General features: G+C 41.4%; 1 protein-coding gene across 1 annotated transcript in view; it reads right to left on the reverse strand.

The window, feature by feature from the left end:
* Window positions 1-16,458, reverse strand: part of AFDN (afadin, adherens junction formation factor) — a gene marked incomplete at its 3' end in the record, with an annotated part of 130,818 nt that extends 114,360 nt beyond the window's left edge. The window contains exon 1 of the mRNA XM_082481149.1: window positions 15,952-16,458. Within this exon, the coding sequence (XP_082337275.1) occupies window positions 15,952-16,068 (117 nt within the window). The 5' untranslated portion in view covers window positions 16,069-16,458. The remainder of the gene's footprint in view (window positions 1-15,951) is intronic.
* Between the last annotated feature and the right edge of the window lie 3,226 nt (window positions 16,459-19,684).

Consider the following 19,684-nt stretch of genomic DNA (forward strand, 5'->3'; position numbering starts at 1 on the left):
TTACACAGCTAAGCAATGAAAATTTTCATGCTTGTTTCAAGAAAAAAGTGATCTCAGAGCAGATTTTGACAATAATCAACCCCAGATCAGACACATTTTTATTAAAACAAGGCAAAAAAAAAAAGTTAAACCTAAAATTCATTCACTACTAAAAAAATTCCAACCCTCTGAAATGCACTTCAGCTTTAGGAAAAAAATGTTTGAATGCTTTTCAGTCTGAAAATACAATCTAAGCCTTTAAATATATTGGAATTAAATTTTGCAATTCACAGCATTTAAGTTTTCTATACTCCATCTCAGATATACAGAAAAGCTATACACAATTGTTTTTTTAAATGTAGAATAACGAAGCAAAACTTTCTTTCTCCAGTCAGTTACTTTCCCCAGTCAGGAAAGTAACTTTGCACTGGGGAATCCACCCATGAATGTATTTATTTCACCCTTGAAAAGGCACATTTAATTGCCAAAGGAACTATATTTTAAAAGCACTACCAGCTCTATTTTAAGAATTTCTTCTAAAAACCAAAAAATTCACTGTTTTTTATCATGCAGCACTGGTTAACAAAACTGGTCTCTGCAGCTGTCTTACTCAGGAGCCACCAGAAGAAAGTGTTTGCCAGTGTACTGTGCATGAATTCCTATTCTCAGAAAGTCCTGCATTCTGCCCAGTAGGTAGTTTTGCATCCAGTGACATGGTTTGTATGTTTAGTTAATTCCGTCTAAAAAATTCCCACCTTTCACTTGTCATCACGTGCAAAAAACTACCAGAAAATGAAGGGATGCTTACTTTCAAGTATTTTCTTGCTCTAAAATAGAATTCTATCAAACAATCTTAATTTTATTCTTATCAAGAGGCTGTCATTTCAGTGGCACACGGACCAAGGACAAGTTACAATACAAACATTAACGCAGATGATTAACGGTGAACAGGAGTATGTTGAGTTTAAACAGGCTCAGATTACAAAAGCATTTAGTAACTTGGTTTGTCTTACTCAGATATTAAAACATAGTTAATAAAAGTGTAAGTGATACTGCCATGCAAGACTTCAAGTATATTCTGACTCACCGTGAAACAATTAAGGCTTTAACTGGTGATATTACCCAAAGAATCTTTGCAGCAAATCAGGGTTAACATAGCTGAAAAAGTTACACCAAAAGACAGGTCTATCCTCTTGTTAGTGAGGCAGTATGCCACAAGAATATGAAAAGATGACCCGGGAAAGAAAACCAAACAAGCATGAAGAAACCAAGATTGCAGTATACAGAAGTGGAAAAGAATTTAAAAATATAAGGAGTCTCTACCCTCTTTTCCTCTTATTTAATTAACAACCAATAATCTCTCTCAGTGTGATGTGTGTGCTGGCTACTGTTTTGTTTCTCTACTACTGAGGACAAAAAAAATTTTCCAGTCTTATTTGAATAATAATATTTTATTTGTACAGAAATAAAAAATCTTACCCCAAAACAAACAAAAAACAAAAAACCAAAACACACCATGCACACTTCATATATTCTTAGTTAGCACTGTTATCTGTGCTGTGTATTTTTTATTATCCACAATGAGAAGCAAGCTTTCTTTAGGATTAAGTACTTTGAGTAACTCATTCAAGATTTTTTTTAATTATTATTGCAAAGCATTTTGAGATTTTTAATTTCTTCTGTATTCAGTATTCACTTTAAGAATGTTAAGCAAACATATATACTTGTCTTAATTAACAGTTCATAAGCTTCCTAGCAGTTTGAATACCAGAAAGGTACACATGTGGAAAAGAGAAATTATTCATCAAGTTCAAAACTTAAGTTACCCATTTACTGAAATGAGGCAGCCCCATGTGGATTTGATATTTAAGTATTTTTGAAAAAAAAAAAAAAAAAAAACCAACACAAAACCAACAAACAAACAAACAAAAAACCACAAAACCAACCAAACAAACAAACAAAAAAAAATCAACCCCCAAAGATTAAGATAATTCAAGTTTTCTGTGAAGATACCTAACCTACTTGTCACTGTATGCAGGTATCAAACAGACAAAAGGGACATTCTTTGCTATAGCATACAAGTCAGCTTAAGATTTAAAGCAGGGGTGGCGTATGACATTTTAAGTGTGAGTAACTCTTACCCCCATCCCCCTATATTTTAAAAGGTGAAATCCAAATTAGCATGACCCAGCAAATAGCAAACTACATACATGCATACAAATCTGGCTTCTCTTTCTGGCTCTGTAGTAACCAAACTTACAACACAGTTTTCAGTACATTAATTCATGTATCTGCATCACTGTTTTCCCATCCCACTGTCCTGGAGACATTATAACAAAGTGAGAATGCAAGACAGTTTAAGAAGAGGCTACAACTACATACAAGTAGAATTATAATCTAGTATTATCTTATTAAATATCATCTTGCAGAAGCACTGTAAGCAAAAAAAAAAAAAAAAAAACCAAAAAAAAACACACAACAAAAAAACCCCAACCAAAACAAATACATTTTAAAAAATCAAGTAATATCACTGATTTCCAAACATTTTTGATTGAGCATTGCCTACGTTCCAGTATTAGACTCAAAACTGCTCATTACATAAAAAAAATTATCATATATGTTCTACCCACAAAACTGTTTTAGATTGACAGTCAATGTAAGGAAAAAGTCAGACTACCATGCTATTTTTTACTGGCATATATAAATGGGAGAGCTCAGTAATAATAAAAAAAAAAAAAGCCAATTTGTGTATAGAATCATGGAGGGGACCTTAAAGATCATCTATTTCCAACCCCCCTGCAATGGGCAGGGACATCTCCCACCAGACCAGGTTGCTCAAAGCCCCATCCAGCCTGGCCTTGAACACCTCCAGGGATGAGGCATCCACAACTTCCCTGGGCAACCCATAAGAATTTCTTCCTAGTATCTAATGTAAATCTACACTCTTCCAGTTTAAAACTGTTAGCCCTCATCCTATCACTATGCTCCTAGATAGAGTCCCTCCCCATTTCTCCTGTAGGCCCCCTTTAGATACTGGAAGGCCGCTATAAGGTGTCCCAGAGCCTTCTCTTCTCCAGACTGGACAACCCCAACTCTCTCAGCCTGTCCTCATAGGAGAGGTGCTCCAGCCCTCGGATCATTTTCATGGCCCTCCTCTGGACCCGCTCTAACAGGTCCATGTCCTTCCTATGTTGAGGACTCCAGAGCTGGATGCAGTACTGCAGGTGGGGCAAACAGCTTTTTCTAACAAACGCAGTAAGCTCTAGAAAACCTAAACTTGTCAATTTTTTTCTTCATTTGACTTAGATTTCACATATGTAAATATGGAAAGGAATTTTTTAAATAAACAAAGTACCAATTAAAATGTTTTCAGAATTTAATGACATTTAAGTCAGATGGATATTGGGGGTGGAGCACAAGCCAGAGAAAGGGCTGGCAAAAGTTTTTGAAAGCCACAGTTAATATCAACATGCAAATTTAACTGCTATTATTCAGGACTTCTGGATGCTGTAAAAGTGGAAAGGATCAGCTCAAGGCAACTGCTAAACATTAGTGTCAGAAAAACCCACCACTGCCTTTCACTATCAACACCATAGAACTGGAAGAGAATCAAAGATGGACAGTTCTGCATTGCAGAAAACCCCCATGATGGCAATCAGACAGCAGTGATGGGAGGAAGAAGGTCAACACTACCAGCTCTCTTTCTGTGTCTCACAAGTGCTGAGAGATGGGTGAAGTGCTTGCAGAACAGAGTATGCACGTACGCATGAAACTATTCATCCTCTTTTACAGCTCCTGAGGTGGAAAAGGCTTCAGATTACTTAAACATCTATCAGCCATGCCAAAAAAATTCAACAGTGCTCTTCAACACTTTACTTCAGAAATTAAGGGTATAAAGGTATCAGAAATATGCTGATAGCTCACTCTGCTCACAGACTTCTATTACTACTGATGTCATGGTATTACCTTGGAAGGAAAGGAGTTGGAACTAGGAAAAAGGCATGTGTATCAAGTATCAGAGCAATTGCCTCGGCCACTCTGCACCATAAAGAAACATGCTGTTTATGCTCAGGGTTTGGCTAAATTTAGCTCTACCTGCTGCGAGTACCATCCTAATTACCTTTGAGGTGGTTAGGAAGGAATTTTTCTCCTTGGTGCAAGATTCTCTTCTCAGCACCTAAGGAATTCAGTGCAAGGTTAATCCAGAAAACTCATTCTTGTCTGTACCTAGCAGGTACCCAGAATAGATAACACTCAAGCTGAAAGCGTAGTAAGAAGGAAGGCTCTCCAAAATAAGGATAACTTATCTATGGTTATAATAGTATAGCTAGCAAGAAATAAACACCTTTTCACCCCCCTCCCGTAGAAGAAAACCCCACTGTCACAGCCACCACCCGCACAGGGATTAGCTGGTTATAAAAAGGCCTGTCTGCAACGGTGCAGCCACTCCAAACTCCAAAGTCCACATGGCATGTGCTGGAGGACTGGCTGATCAGTAACCTCATGGGAAGCTACGGACAAAGCTGGATCATCACAAAGTCATGCTCCCAGGGTCTTTCTGAAGCCTATGTAGCAGGATGAACACAACTGAATACGGTTGTAATTGGCATTTTTTCACCCTAAGTAGAAGATTGAGGTGTCCAGTTTAGGGTTGTGGATTTGAAATTTTTGGGGCAGACTGCAGGGCGGAAGTGTGGAAAAGGGTTCTACATAGGCAGGTTTACTACTAGAGAGCTAGATCAGTGCATTTATAATGATATACGTGGATATTTATGAGCATCCATGCACACAAGGATGCTCAAAGACCTTGGGACAAATACAGAACACTGAAGATAAGACACTTAAGCTAAGTGCTGAGTTTCATCAGGTTTTTACAAACTTCAGACTACCACTATCAGAGTGTTGTACAATACTTTTCTTCAGTACATGACGGTCTCACACTGGTACAATGCTATCCAAGTTTTGTGCTGCCACTTGACACTTCTCACTCAAGATGAATGAAGATTACTTTGAGAAAGCAAAGTTTTCAAATTTGGTTAATCTCTCCAATTTGATGCACTGATTTTCTGAGTTCGTGCTTAATCTTAATGCAGGTGAGAACGCAAAGTGTGAAACAAAAGTATTCTGGAGCTTGTACTAGACTGCAAACAATGTATTTCCAACAACAAGAATTAGTAACTCCTTCAGAACTACTAGTACTCAAGATACTGAGTCAGTATCAGATTTTTAAGAGATTTTCTTGATTACTACTTCAGAAAACTAGTGTTTTGAACACAGTAAAATTCAAACACTGTAAGGTCTTCACAGATCCTATCTTACAGGTCAACTTTAGTCAAAAGCTACATACAGACAGACAGAAATCAAAAGGTAAGAGAAAACCAGTTTTACTGTAAATCCTGACAAAGGCTCTAGGATAGACATAATACCTCTCTTCTTCCACATTTTTTTTCCTATTAAATGGCTAGAACACCTGAGACAGACTCCAAACCCAGCTCATGTCTTGAGCACTTCCTGGAACTGAAAAAATTTCATCACTTTGGGATGGTTAGGTCTTTAGATTCTTGTAGATGGCTTCAGTGAATATGCCAATAGTCAGTGCACAAAATTACTTCATTGTTCTCTTTTTTTTTTTTGTAGTCTACATATCAATCCTTATCTGCCTGAAAACAGTTTGTTATAGGCATAACAGCTTAATTTATTGAAACAGTCCTTGTTGCACTATGGCAACAACTAAAACACTCTTCTAATACTACATAAAATTTCAGTATTTATGGAGACTTTATCGAAAGTATTCCAATACATCTCTTACACAAAACAAAGAAGGGCTTTGTTAGAGCATTTCACCAATTTTTGAAGGAGGAACCAGTTGTTCAGTCTTTTTTTCAAGGCTTCAACAAAGCTAAAGAATTAGATAGCAAAATGCAGTAATCTTAAGTAATTCCACTTTTGAGTTTCCTCACTATACAGCAAACACTAGACGTAACAGGCAATCCACCAAAACCAATTGGCAGGATTGAGCAATGTTTTCATTAGTAAACATTGTCTTTCCATCACCATTTTCATATTATTTTCCTTTTCCAGATATGAAAAAAACCTATCCCAGTCTTTCAAAAGCCAGAATAAATAAAGTATGTGTTAAAGAACTCTTTTAAAACTTCCATTCTGTCTACAATGAAAATAAGTAGTATTCACGTTCAGTAAGGCTATCACTTTAAATGGAAACAACCTACATGTTTCCTAACAAAACACCCAGCATTCTACAAGAAGTATGCAATGCTTGGATAGGATCCGAATGCAGTAAATATTATCGAAAGGTGCATACAAGCCAGATTTCTCTACATAAAAGAAATTATATTATAAAGACCATTTTATCAATGCAAAGCTTTCTAAAACACAACCTGGTACAATTTGGCTTGTTTATGTGTAAACAACTTTCTGTCCAGGAGGACACTGCATCACAGACACCATTGTCCTGATATTTTTTAAATTAAGAACATGCAATAATTGTTTTTACTAAAATTGAGAACAACAACAAAAGGGTTAAAGGGCCCTTGTTAATTTCAAGCTGATGTATTGCTCCAAGTAGAGCACCTTCTGGGAGGGCAGAGCAAAGGAGACCTTTTCTTCTTGTAGTCACTAGGGGAGGTTTTCTTTGTTGTTTGAACTCTTTTGCCCAACCAGCCACTAATCTTCGTTAAGAAGGGGGATTCTGATCTTCCACTGCTTTTGTGAGCAATACAATGTATGTGCAAAAGCATGACACTGCGATGAAATTGTGTATCTGCCTGCAAGAAAATACTCGAATGTGGACTGACAAGACAACTCATCTGACAAAGAGAAAGCTCTACTACACAGCTCATGGAGTGCTTGAAAAACCTAGGCACCAAAACTTTAGGTCATAGATACTGCTATGGGCAACATACTTTGTTGGCCAAATAAATATTGTTGCCAGACAACTCATTCTTTCACTTTTCCCCCCCTATCCATAAAAAAACAGAATCAGCCATGCCCTGGGAGACAATTCACCAAGGGCAAGCCTTAAAACAGTTCACTAAGAAACTGTAATCTAGTACTAGGTAGTAAGTTATTGTGAGACCTTTCATATTCCATAGTTCTAGTTACAACAGAGTACAAGGTATCAAAGTAGCAATAAAAACAATGAACAAATAAAAGAAAAATATCAACACCCTGGAGCTATTAATATACAACATCACTTTTGTTTCAGTCTACCACCACTCTATAGCAACTAGTGCTGTATCACACAAAACCTATTCTAGAATATTCACCCAAGAGTTAACCTGGCATTAGGAGTCATATATTCAAAGAGATACTCAATTTCCTATTACACCAAACACCAGTAGGTTTTCTAATGTCGTTGAACAGAATTGCTATAGTAACTCAACTATTTTTTAAAGTCTAGTGTATCTTATACTCTTGGAACACATGAGTAAAATTAGAAATCCATTGATAATTATTCTTAAGATATACCAAGCACCATTTAAAAAAAAAAAAAAAAAGCTTAAAACTTGCAAAGTTGACAATGTGTCATTTCTGCTCTTGACTGGAACAGATGACACAAACATATAGAAGAGGATTATACACAATTTCATCAGTACAATCACAAACTCTATTATCAGACTCTTCTATTTATATGATGAAATTCAAAGACAGATTAGAAATATGAGTATCGGAGTATTATTTACATTTCCTAGTGTCCCATTTGCCCTTACCACTAACACCATATATTGATCTTTTAGATGACAACTCTAGCCCCAGGACTTTTTTCCAGTTCTGATTCAAACTCTAGAGGATTCAAACTCTAGAGCCATTTCCAAAAGTAACTAGTAATCCACACCAAAACTGTCCAAGACAGACCAGGGCAATAAAGAGCCCTGTCCTGCTCAGTGTGGAGAGAAATAAAGGAAGCAGTATCGAGACAGATGGCTTCTTCATGAGGAGATAAGATTAGAGGTGGTACCAGGGGAACAGTTCTCTGATAAGAACATCTGCACTATAAGATGATCTGAAAAGGAGCTGAGCAAAGGGTCTAACTTAGAGGTGAGCACACAAGGAAAAAAAGCAGCTCTAGAAAGTGCAATGAAATATAACACATGACAATAATAACCAGTTAATAACCTTGAGGCTAAAGCCTGTAACAGAAGTGATGACCATAATCCTGAAGTATTTCACAAAATGGTTTTACCAAATTTTACAACTAACAGAGGAAAAGTGTAAGTTACCTTGAATAAGAAGGTATCAGCAAAACAGGTGAGTACTGACAAAAAAGAAGCAATGAACACTGGACTTATGTGAAAGCAGATTTTTTAGTCTTACTACTGAACCAAACTAAACAGCAATGAAAGGCAGACTTGCGCTTTGATGATTATGGGCAACCTATCACAGGGAAAACTTATCCTCCCACTGCAAAAAGTTATGTTACGACCATATATATTTGTTCATTAAGCAGAAGTTCAGAAGGCCCGATACGGTCCAGGAAAATAGCTTGAATGTTACTGCTAGACCTGAACTACTTCTCATCAATAGAGTTTTATCTTTGCTGTCTCCTGTCTTCATCTTGGATTATCAATCTTGTAGACAGGGACAATTACAGAAAAGCAGTAAGTAATTTTTACCCGCAATTAAAGACAAATGGTGGGAGGGGGGACTCTCTGCAGAGTGTCAAACTAGAATTAAGGAGGTAAGGGAATGAACAAACGGAGAGAAATGAGAGCAAAGGAAAACCAAAAAAATTAAGAAAAGCAATGGTCGTTGAGGATTTTCACTTTTAATGATCTTGATTCCATCCAGAAAGAGAAATTACTGTACTCTATTTTTACACAAACCTCAAAAACATTCCAGGGAGATGCATGTTCAAAAATATTTATCATTTCCTATCTTGATGTACAAAACTAGACAGCAAAAACCCCATACTAGTTGTTAACAGTTCTTAACTCTGCTCTGAGCTAGACCTAATGCGACACGTTGTTCACTTCACCTCAACTACATTAATGCAAATACATTGCTTAACAGTTACTGAAATAATTCATATGTTGGGGTGTTATATCCAGTTTAAAAAAATATCCTCCTAAAACATTATTGCATTTAATTGCTAGCAGCTGATTTTTAAGGTAAAAATTAATGTTGTGAGGAGAAAAGATCTCCAAAACCAGTGTAACAACCTTAACAGCAGAAATTAACAGGCTCTAGTCTTTTCACAAGCAAAATCCCATACATCTCTATTCACCAGAATGAGCATCACTCAAAATGTACTTTATACGTAAATATTTTTACTAGCCAAAAATCAAGAATTATCTAAGTAGTACTTTACTCAAATACTTCAGAAGAGGCTTCCATTAGTGTGAAGTTCATTTTGAAAGACAAAGCAATTTACTTACCTGGAATATCTGCTAAATTTGACTTCACTTAAGTTTATCATAACATTCAGTTTATTACTGCACACTGTGATTTTCAATTCCACCTTCATCAGAACCACTGAACAAAACCAGAATTTATTCTTTATGCATCATTCTGAATTTTGCATAGCCACAATCTATTTGTAACGTTTGTAACAAAGCAACTTTTCAAACAAATACTGACACAAAGATAAATTCAGAGCGGTTTCTTATGATCAACATCCTTATCACAAACACCAGTTCATTTAAATTCCTTCCAGCTAAGCTTTAGTTTTTCTTACCCCATTTAGACGAATATTTCTTATGGGCAAAAGCAAAATTTTATTAATTATAAAGCAAGGTTTTCCTCAAAAGTGTGTTCCATTCATTTTGTTTTAAACTTTTTGAAAGAGAAATAGTTTTGTCAGAAAAAACACACTTGTGGAAACAAAGTAAATCCCTAACATTTCCAGAGAACTAGGGTGTGTTTTTTTTCAACTGAAAAATAATGCTTGTCAATGGCATTTTAGGCAGGGAACAGATTCACACATCAGGAGGGAATTCTTAAAGCCAGTATGTCTGAATTGTATAGACCTAATTAGCCACTAACTAAAGAAATATCTTACATAAGGAGTACTAAAAGCACAGCATAAAGCTTCTTCCTAAAAATATTATCATGCCATTACGTTGCCTGTAGATTGTGGTCAAAATCTTAATTCAAACTTCTTATCGCTCTCCAGATACTAGCAGTTATATTTCATTTGTAAAGACAGACTATTCACTTTTACTCAGTTAAAGAAAAACTGGTCTCCAAATAGTCCTTTTGATGCAAATGAGCAGACCTGTGTCTATGACTTCTTTTCTCCAGCCATTTCAATGCAGAACTAGAACTCAGTGTTTTTATGTCCTCTTGAACTGTGCCTGTTTAGTGGTAGTAATTATTGGAAAATATTCTACTCACTGAAAAGTGCAGGCACCAGTCCTTGAAGATTACAACATACCTTCCCAGACTGTCTAAGTATTGGCTTAAACATTTGTTGCAAAGACAATTTGTCTTCCATATCACAGATTTGGTACACTTAAAAAGACAGTATTTTCAGATATATTCATCAGCTTCTTGATATTTATATGGTTTGCAGTGTTGCACTGGTTAGAACTACTGAAAGCTGTAGGATCCAATGCATGGAGAAAGCACAAGCATTTCTACCATGCTTCCCTACCTCCAGACTTGCACTTCCACTACTAGTTTCACCCGTAATGCAATAGATACAGTCATTGGTAATCCCAATCTTAAAATATGAGTCCTTTTAGAGTCTCGGAGATAGATTTTTAAAAGCCTACGGGTGAGCAACCATGCAGATAGGTTTTAAAGCCCCTGCAGATTCCTAAAAGATTTCTAATTCTTATTGCTTTAACTAGATTTAAATAACAAGCTTGCATAACTACTTTGAAAAGACAACAAATTTATGTCACGTATCAGTCTGCCCTATAATCCTTAATGAACCAGAATCAGATCTGAACCCAAAGAATAAAGACAAAAAATTGCATCAACTTCAAAATATCCTGTAATCCAGTGTACTGGGTAACATTTTCTGTAAATAGATTGCTTACTTGTATTTAAAGCTAGTGAAAAGAATTTAAAACATATTGACTAGACCAAACATATGTAACACCAAAATGGGGGGGGGGGGGGGGGGGGGGGGGGGGGGAGGTCAATATAAAAAAAACTTAACAGCAAAACCCCCCACCCTCACTCTGAAGAGTTATTCCTAACGCCTTGCTGCAAAGCCTACCCAAGCGGTTTTGGGGCTGGGGGTGGGAAGATCAAATAGCCACAAAGACCTTCCAAATTCCTCATTTTATTTTTTTTAAAACTGTGGTCATTTAGAAGTTCTCTATTTAGTAGTTATTCTTAACATACAAAGAATGCTATTTTTCCAAGCTTTTTGGTTAGACCTTGTTACTTTTGTTAACATGTTATTAGATCAGTTTAGAACAACTTTCTCCATCAGAAAACAAAACTGCAACAGATCAATGTTTCTGACAACAATCCCCAAGCCCTTGGGCAACTATCAAAAAAAACCCACCTGTTCTAAAAAGTGTCTTTCTTGAACAACTAAATGCAATTCATATTCTTAACCCAGAAACCACGTTCAGAAAAATACAGTGCTTCTTTTCCTCTCATATACAGTTAGCAAAGCATACATTAAAGATGAAACCTTATTTTGTCACCAACAATTATAACTCCTAGTTAACATATAGCATCTTAAACCAACAAAACTTCAATCCTTTCAGAAGTATTTATATTTATTCTGACAATGATAAATGCACTAGTCTACAGTGCCTTTGCATGCCTTGCTCCCCCCCAAAACATCCATATACACTTATTTTCTATAGTCAATCACTTAATTCCAGTAAGCACTTTCGGGGGGGGGGCACGTAAAGTGTATAAATGCAAATCATTTCTTGTCTACAACTTCTGAACAACTCTATGCACTTGTTACCAAATCATTAATTCAAACCTGTTCCTTTTTGAAAACTTAGGTACTATAATCACCCAAGACTTAAATCAAGATCAAAACATCAATTTATCTCCTACTGCAAAAGGTCTGAAGTCTTTTTACTGCATTTCCATCCTTGGCCAAGGGGAAAAACAATACCAAAAAAAAAATCAACCAAAAAACACAACTAAGCCAAATACTAAAAGCATGAAAAAACTTGATAATAATTGGAACAAAGGCAAGGAGAAAGTGGAATGGAAATGGGAAAGATTTAAAGAAAAGGGTCAACATACTGTTTCATTTTGAATTTCACTGTTGATTTATCTACAAACAAAAACATGATTCACCACATAAAACCTTCTGTATCTTCTTTAGACTTGCAAAAGTGAGTAGCTGCCTCATCATTTGAAATAGATACAGTAAAGCTTATATTAGTACCAGCATTACAGAGTTATTTAGCAAAGGTCTGTACCTAGCATCACTCTTGACACCACTAGAGTTTAATTAAAACTTTAAAAAACAGTTTTGGGTTTTTTCATTTATAAGCGTCTCACGCCACAGAGCTTCTCTCAGCTACTTTCTGAATAAAAAAATAATAAAAAAGCTTTCAAAATGAAAATAATGCAAATTATTAACAGATTTCTCAGAATAGCAACACGTGTAACAAAGTTAAAATTACGACCTTGCTCTCAAGCATGAGTCCACAAGTGACTTCAGTAGAAGCGTAAGTGAAGATATGAAACCCTCACTCCCAAGAAGTCTTCAATTTTTTTCACATGTGATACAGAGAGAGGAATATCCAGCTTTCAGCATGGAACAGAAAGGTCCCTTCATCCCTGTTTTGCTGGTGAAAATTAGCACTGAATGACTTCATTAACTGCTTATATCACACAAAAAGTTAGGAAAAAGTTAGTAACGAAACTCTACAATATGCCCTACCAAAGGGTCTTGCTATTCAGTAACTTGGAGGCAACATACTTTAAGAAATAATTTGTGCCTAACTCTCAAAAGAGATGAGTAGACAAGTGGATCACTAATCCCGCAGAACTAGTCTACACCATGAAATACTAACAGGAATTCAAACTGATTTATTTCATGAAGCACTTCTCTGAAAAAAAAAAAAAAACCAAACACATATTTAAACTACTTTGAAAATCCTACTTTCATTCAAAACCAAGTCACATGTTACACTCTCCATTACAGTGATGAGGACCCAATGGACTTAGAGCAATTGTGTCTCACCAAAGAATTAGACCTTTCAAACTAACACTGAGGTACATCAGTAGGTCACGTGTGAATATCTTTCACTGTCACTGCCTAAGCTATGCTGTCAGAACTCTAGTCAATTTACACTAAATTTCACTCTTCCTTTTCTTTTCTGAACACATAAACCCCCCTGAAACACTACTATTAAGGAAGTGATTAACTCCTCTGGAAAATCCAACTCTCTCTATATAGGAAACTTAAGACAAGTCACTTAAACCAGATTGTTTACACTGAAGAAATGCCTGGAGAATCACTACAAGGCATCAAGTCTCGATATTCTAAACATGATATATACAACCAGAAGCTCCTGGGTGACAGTTTGCAGTATGGGCACATGCTAGCTGCAAAGTTAACCCAGACTGCCAAAGACCACATCTGAACAGTTTAAAATGATCCAGTTCGACCCAGCTCAGGCACACACAACCAAAAGTCATATGCAGGTTACTGCCTCTTCACAGACGCCACGCTCGCTGCAGCCCATACAATAAGCAAGATGTGCCTCATGGTCAAGCTGAGCCAGGAAAAGCAGGGAAAACAACAGGATTGTCAGCTCTCAAGCAGCCTAGTAAAAGGGCTTTCATTTAGGCTGATAAGTAGTACACATGTGAATCACACCATCATCTGGTTGAAAATATATTTCCAAATTTGGGTCAGGTCAGGGTAACGGTATTTCTGTAAGGAAAATACACTTTAGCTATAAACCTGTTACCTACTGTCACTTTGTTGCAAACACACCTGCAGTCTTATCAAACATTTTTAGAACTAGCAGTCTAAAAAGCTCAGGCATTCAAAGAGATATGCATGCACTTAATTTTTACTATCAGTACTTCAACTGAAATAAATGTCATCATTGACAGCAGTAAGTGTGCTCCTATGCAGGTTCAGAGGCTTAAACTGGAGAAGTGTGGAGCCAATGCAAGTAAAATTGTTATTTCTTTCCATAATAACTACAATGAAGCTGGTACTTTTTGCAAAGTCCAGTTAATTATTATAAACATGTAAGGCTGACCTAAAAAATGATAAGATTTGTTGAACTACTTACTAACAAAACTACAGAAGCACAATCTGCCATGAACATAAATAAAAACGGCTGGAGTTAGAATGTATTGGGAATTGATAAACGCATTGATCAGACAAAAAATGAGCCACAGACAGCAGTCAAGAGGCAATTCCAAAAGACGTGCTATGTTCTCAAACACAATCATGAAGGCTCCCTCACGCTAGCATCAGCCCACTTTTTTGAACAAGCGACTGTCAGCCAACAGTGATATTGTTAAAACCTAAGCAATACAAGCAAGGAGCTCTAATTATGATAAAGACTGCAAGATGTAGGAAATAATCACAGAAAACCCTCATCTTGGCCTTCAAGAAAGAAACAGTTTGCAACAAACCGAACTGAAAAATACCCAAAACATTTGTTTTCAAGCTACCTGAGACTGAATAATCTCAGAATTGCTTTCAAGACTTTTCCGTGGCTATGCTAGCAGCCAGCACCTGGGTGCAGAAACAGGCTCACGTTCCAAGACCAAGCCAACGTGATTTCTCAGAGGCTTCTGTTAATAAACAACCAGGACCGGGGCCAGGCCAAGAGCAAGTGTGAATTTCCTCCTTTTCCCCGGGAACACGCACATGATCGGCCTCCACCCTCCGAGCAGGGAGCTCGCTGTCACACACACACAAACAGGGCTGTAACCTGCCTCCCCAGCCCTCACCCCCACACCCCTCCCGCCGCTTTCAAACCAGACTAACCAGCCAAAGGGAACATGACAAGGGGTAGCGGTAGGGTGTGGTTTGACTATTTTTTTTTTTTTTTTTAATAAAAAGAGTAAAACCCAGCCCCTCTCAGCCATCAGAAACACCCATTTCACTAGGAAGAGATTACCCGCTGTGTTTTTCCGGTACAACATGTGAACCCGGGAGTACGAACCTGCCCCTGCTGCTGACCGCGGGCTGAAAGCTGGCAGCCCGCAGGCACAGCGAGCCACAGCGCTCCAGCAGCCTCCCTCATGCCCCGGGAAAGCTTACCCCCCCCTCCACTCCCCCCCCCCCCCCCCCTCCCCGGAGACCGCACCGGCGGCTCGGGGAGCCGCCGGAGGGGAGGAGGCAGGTTGCTTTGGAAGAGCCGCCTCCTGCACAAAGCTGAATATTTAAAGAAAAGAACAAGCAGGAGAAAGAAGAAAGAAAAGAAAGAAAGAAAAAAAAAAAAAACAAAACACACAAAACAAGCCCACCAGCAGGCTGCTCAGTCCGCCTCTTCCACCAGCCGCCTTTCGGCTCTGTTTAAGTCACAGACAGACACAAAAAAATAATAATAAAGCCCACAGAGGTAACCGGTTTCGGGGTCGGGAAGTGTTAGCTCCTGTATGACCGCCCTCGCCCGCCCCCTTTCGCCACCTCCAGCCCCCGGAGGGTTTCCTGCCTGCGGGCCGCCGGTCCGCAGGGTCGGGCCGGCATGTGCCTGCGGGAGAGGAGGGCGAAGGGGAGGGCTCCGGCCCTGCGCTGCCTTTCTCTCCCCGGCCGCTGCAACCTGCCTTCACACGAGCCGCTCCGGGCACGGCAAGGGGGCCCGACGCTCCCTCCCCGGCCCTCCCCGCCGAGGAGCAGAGCCTCCTCCCGGCCAGAGCGGGGGGGAGGCCTGTGCCCGAGCCCCCCGATCGGCGCGGGGGGCCAAGCTGCCCGCGGGGCGGAGGCGGGCGCGGCCTGGCCCGGGCGCGGTGTCTCACCTCCCGGGAGCCCTGGAGGGGGTGGCGGGCCGGGCCGGGGCGGGCCGCGGCGGGCCGGGCGAAGGTGGGGGCCGCGGCGGGGTCGCTCACCTCGGTGGGGTCGCTGATCTCGAACAGGTCCAGCCGGTTCGCGTTCCAGTGGTTGATGATGTCGGCGAGTTTACGCCGCTCCTCCTCCCGGCTGCTGCCGCCGCCGCCGCCCGACATCCTCGCCGAGCCCGCCGCCGGGGAGCCGAGCCGGAGCCGGGGCCGGGGCCGGGGCCGGGCCCTCTCCGCTGAGCCCCGGCGAGGGGCGGAGGCGGGGACGGAGCGGGGGGTCCCTCAGTCCCGGCTGGGGAGGGGAGGGGCCGGCTCTCCCCTCGGCCGCTGCCGGCACGGGCGCCGCGGAAACGCCCCGGGATCGCGCCGCCGATAGCGATCGGCCCCGGAGGACAGCGGGGAAGGAGAGAAAGAGAAAGGGCGGGGAAGGAGGAGGGGGGGGGAGGGGAGGAAGGATGCCCCGAGTCGGCGGCGGCCGCTGTGTCTCCCGGCTCGACAGCGTCTGTCCCCGCTCTCCTGCCCTGAGCCGAGCGAAGCCGCCGCTGCCGCCTTTCTCCGCCCCGGTATCGCCCTCCCCTCGCTCGCTCCCTCACACACCGTCCCGTGCGCGCCCCCGCCCGGCCGGCCGCCCGCCCTCCTTCTCCCGGGGCGCGCGCGCGCTCCCGCCGGCCGTCACCTCCCGGCGGCGGTGGCGCGCCTCAGGAGGGCGCCCCGTCTCCTCTCCGCCCTTCCCCTCCCCTCCCGCTCCCCCCGGCGCGGGGAGGGGGCCGGGGGCGGCCGGGGCGCGGCCAGGTGCGGCGGGAGCCTCTGCCCGGGGAACGGGGGCGGGGGGGATGGAGGGCAGGCGGAGCGCGGGAGGCGGGGGGGGGGTGTTGGTGGTGCCGGTCAGGAGGCCCTTCGCCGGCAGCGGGAGCCCTGGCCGCCGAGCGGGGCCCGCGGTCGGGCGTTGGCGGCAACAAAGGGCCTGAGCCGGCGCGGCCGCCGGAACAAAAGACCTTGCGGGAGGAGGCAGGCGCGGCCCCGCCGTGGCCTCTTCGCGCCAGGGCGGGCGGGAACGAATGTCCCCCGCTTCCCAGCTCCCCCCCCGTCCGCGGGCAGAGGTCAGGGCGCCCGGCCGGCCCGGGGAGGGGGCGGGTGTCCCCGGTGAAGGCCGCCGCGAAGCGGAGCGGTGCCGCCCGGCGGCCCCTCAGCTCGGCCTTCCGTGCCTCGGCTTCTCCCCCCCGCCCCGCGGGGGATAACGCGCCGCTGCTGCCCCGGGCGCTGCCGTGTTTAATAACGTTTGCGGAGGGTTTTCGGAGCACTGCGTGAAGGGAATGGTCTAGAAAAGACGGTATTGACAGAAATTCGCACAGGTTGGGGTGAGCCCGAGATGAAGTTAAAGCATCAGATACGTCTTAATGGGAATGGGTGTTGGATGTATAATTTGTGGTTTCTCACAAAGTGTGTCAGATGGCTATAAGAGGCGTCGCCCATTGTGTGGAGTCAGGAACCCCGTACAGCTCTGGGGGTTTGGCTTTGTCTTTTAAGCCGCTGAAGTAAGTAACGCATCCTGATAATTCAGCGGTGGTGTTTGTTTTGCACTGGGCATCCTCTGAAACGTAGTTCTTGGACAGTCGTGTTTAAACTCGCTTGTCCGAGTGTGTATCTTTTTTGTTTTCTTCAGGTGGGGGAAATACTGTTTCTTCACAGTGTACCTGGCAAAATATTTCAAGTTCCTCTTTGCTGAGGGCGTTCAGATGAGTGGGTCTTGCTGATGAAGTTTTGATTGGCTGGGTTATTTGAAGAAGGAGATTCCTCAGAGGCCTTGTCTACATTAAGCAATTAAATTATTGTTTTTATCTAGCAGTATAGCTCCTGTATAAGTACCAGCAGTTCTGGTTTTACAGGTGAAGGTCAGTTATACTTTTGCCCTACATCTGTAACTGTGCCATATTAGAGCTTTACGGTTCCAAGGATGGAAGAGATCCTATTTATCAGGTCCCAAACTCTGGGAGGTGTTGAAAAACATTCTGAGAGCCCTTAGAGAACTTGGAGAGGGGGACAAAACCTCAAGTTCTTGTAATATCATCATCCTAAAACCAGACTATATTCCTTTCAGAAGTGGAAAGAGAAGAAGGAAAAAACAAACCAGCCTAACTCTTCTTACATAAAAGGGAAAAAAAAAATGATGCTGGATTTTTTTTTTTTCCATATCCAGAAAGCGTGTGCTACCAGATAACTTCGGATGTTCTGGCTGTGCCTGTGCAAAGATCCAGAAACCATGTAATATCTGTGATACGGTAGTCCGCAGCCCAGACAGACAGCAGCATGCTGTGTCACAGATGACATTTGTAGACCAGTGTGCTGATTTGGATGCCTGGCTCTGTCTGGATATTGGTGAAATAGGGTTGTTCAAGACACAGGATGAGAACCAGTGGCTGTACTAAGTCAGGGTTAGGAAGGAAACTTTTAGGTACAGGGTGTGCATAAATCACCATTTTGCTATTACAAGCTACGTAGATAAAATTGTTTTTCCTGGGGGAAAGAGGCGGTTGCTCTGGGAAAACTGGCTACTGAAAGCAGTTGATTTAGCATTGCTTGTGTGCCTGGGTTTTCAAATGCTGAGGAGCACCAGGAATAAAATTATCACTGTGCTGGACCCACGTGGTGTATATAATCAGTTGTGAATTTATTTATTTCTATTTTAACTGCAGCTAGTCAGCATTTCTAAACCGTAGCTAGACTCCAGCCTGGATACAAACAAATCCCTCAAACTGAGCAGATTTGGAGCAGACTAATAATGTTTAGATGTCATTTCTCAGAAATCCCAAGTCACTACAATGTATTTTTGTAGTGGCAGGAGCAATGGAAATGGTACTGACGGTCAGATACCAGCAGGGACTACGCTGCTGATTATATCTGCGCTGAGCTGGACAGTGCTGAAGCAGTAGTGAAAGAAACCAGGCCTGCTTGTACCTGCAGAACAAGTTGTTGCCATCAACATTCAAACAGCAGCAGCTTTAGTAATAGCACCAGGGTTTAAGAAAAATCATAATGTAGACAAGAATTTAGCTGTCTGACTGAACCAGCAGGACAGTATGTGTATGGAGATAGTACTGTGGGAGATAAAGCATAAGCCCTGATTTCCTTGGAAAAGCTAGTGTGCAGAGAGCTAAAGCATGAAATTATAGCATACCAGCTAGTTTACAGTGGAAAATGTGGGCTGCTTCACTTTCAATCCCTATTTTTTTCATAGGGCTATTGAAATGAGAAATAAAACAGCTGCTGTAAAGCCTAGCAAGTGACATGATTCCTGTGAATGGTTGTAAAAAAAATTCAGAGATATTTATGAATGGAAAGCATACATATAAAATACATTATAAAAGGGGTTGTGTGTTTGAGCTATCATCAAGGCGTCTTCCATGTAGGGTATTGCATAAAGTTACTTGAAACCATTAAATTAAATTTTCCTCTATATTCTTTCTGAGATTTTTATCATTTACATAATGAGAAGACAGAATCCTATTTGAGGAGTTTCCATTTCACCCCAGCATTCCTGTAGGTAGTCCCACTGAAGCTGGTGGCAGAGTTAGATTTAACTCTATAAATGTTCACATACTTGATGCGAAATAATAAGGTGAGAGAAGCAAAAGGATGGGGAACAAAAACTGCTTTACTTGCAAGGGATAATGAAAATTGTTTTTTACTTCTTTCCTTACTGAACAATGTTCTTTTCTTTTTTAAGGTGCTTAAGATAACTAAGCTGCCATAAGCCATTATTGCAATTGTTTGTTCAGCACTCAAA

Source organism: Vanellus vanellus (genome assembly GCF_965231255.1).
Source record: "Vanellus vanellus genome assembly, chromosome: 3".
Taxonomy (NCBI): Eukaryota; Metazoa; Chordata; class Aves; order Charadriiformes; family Charadriidae; genus Vanellus; species Vanellus vanellus.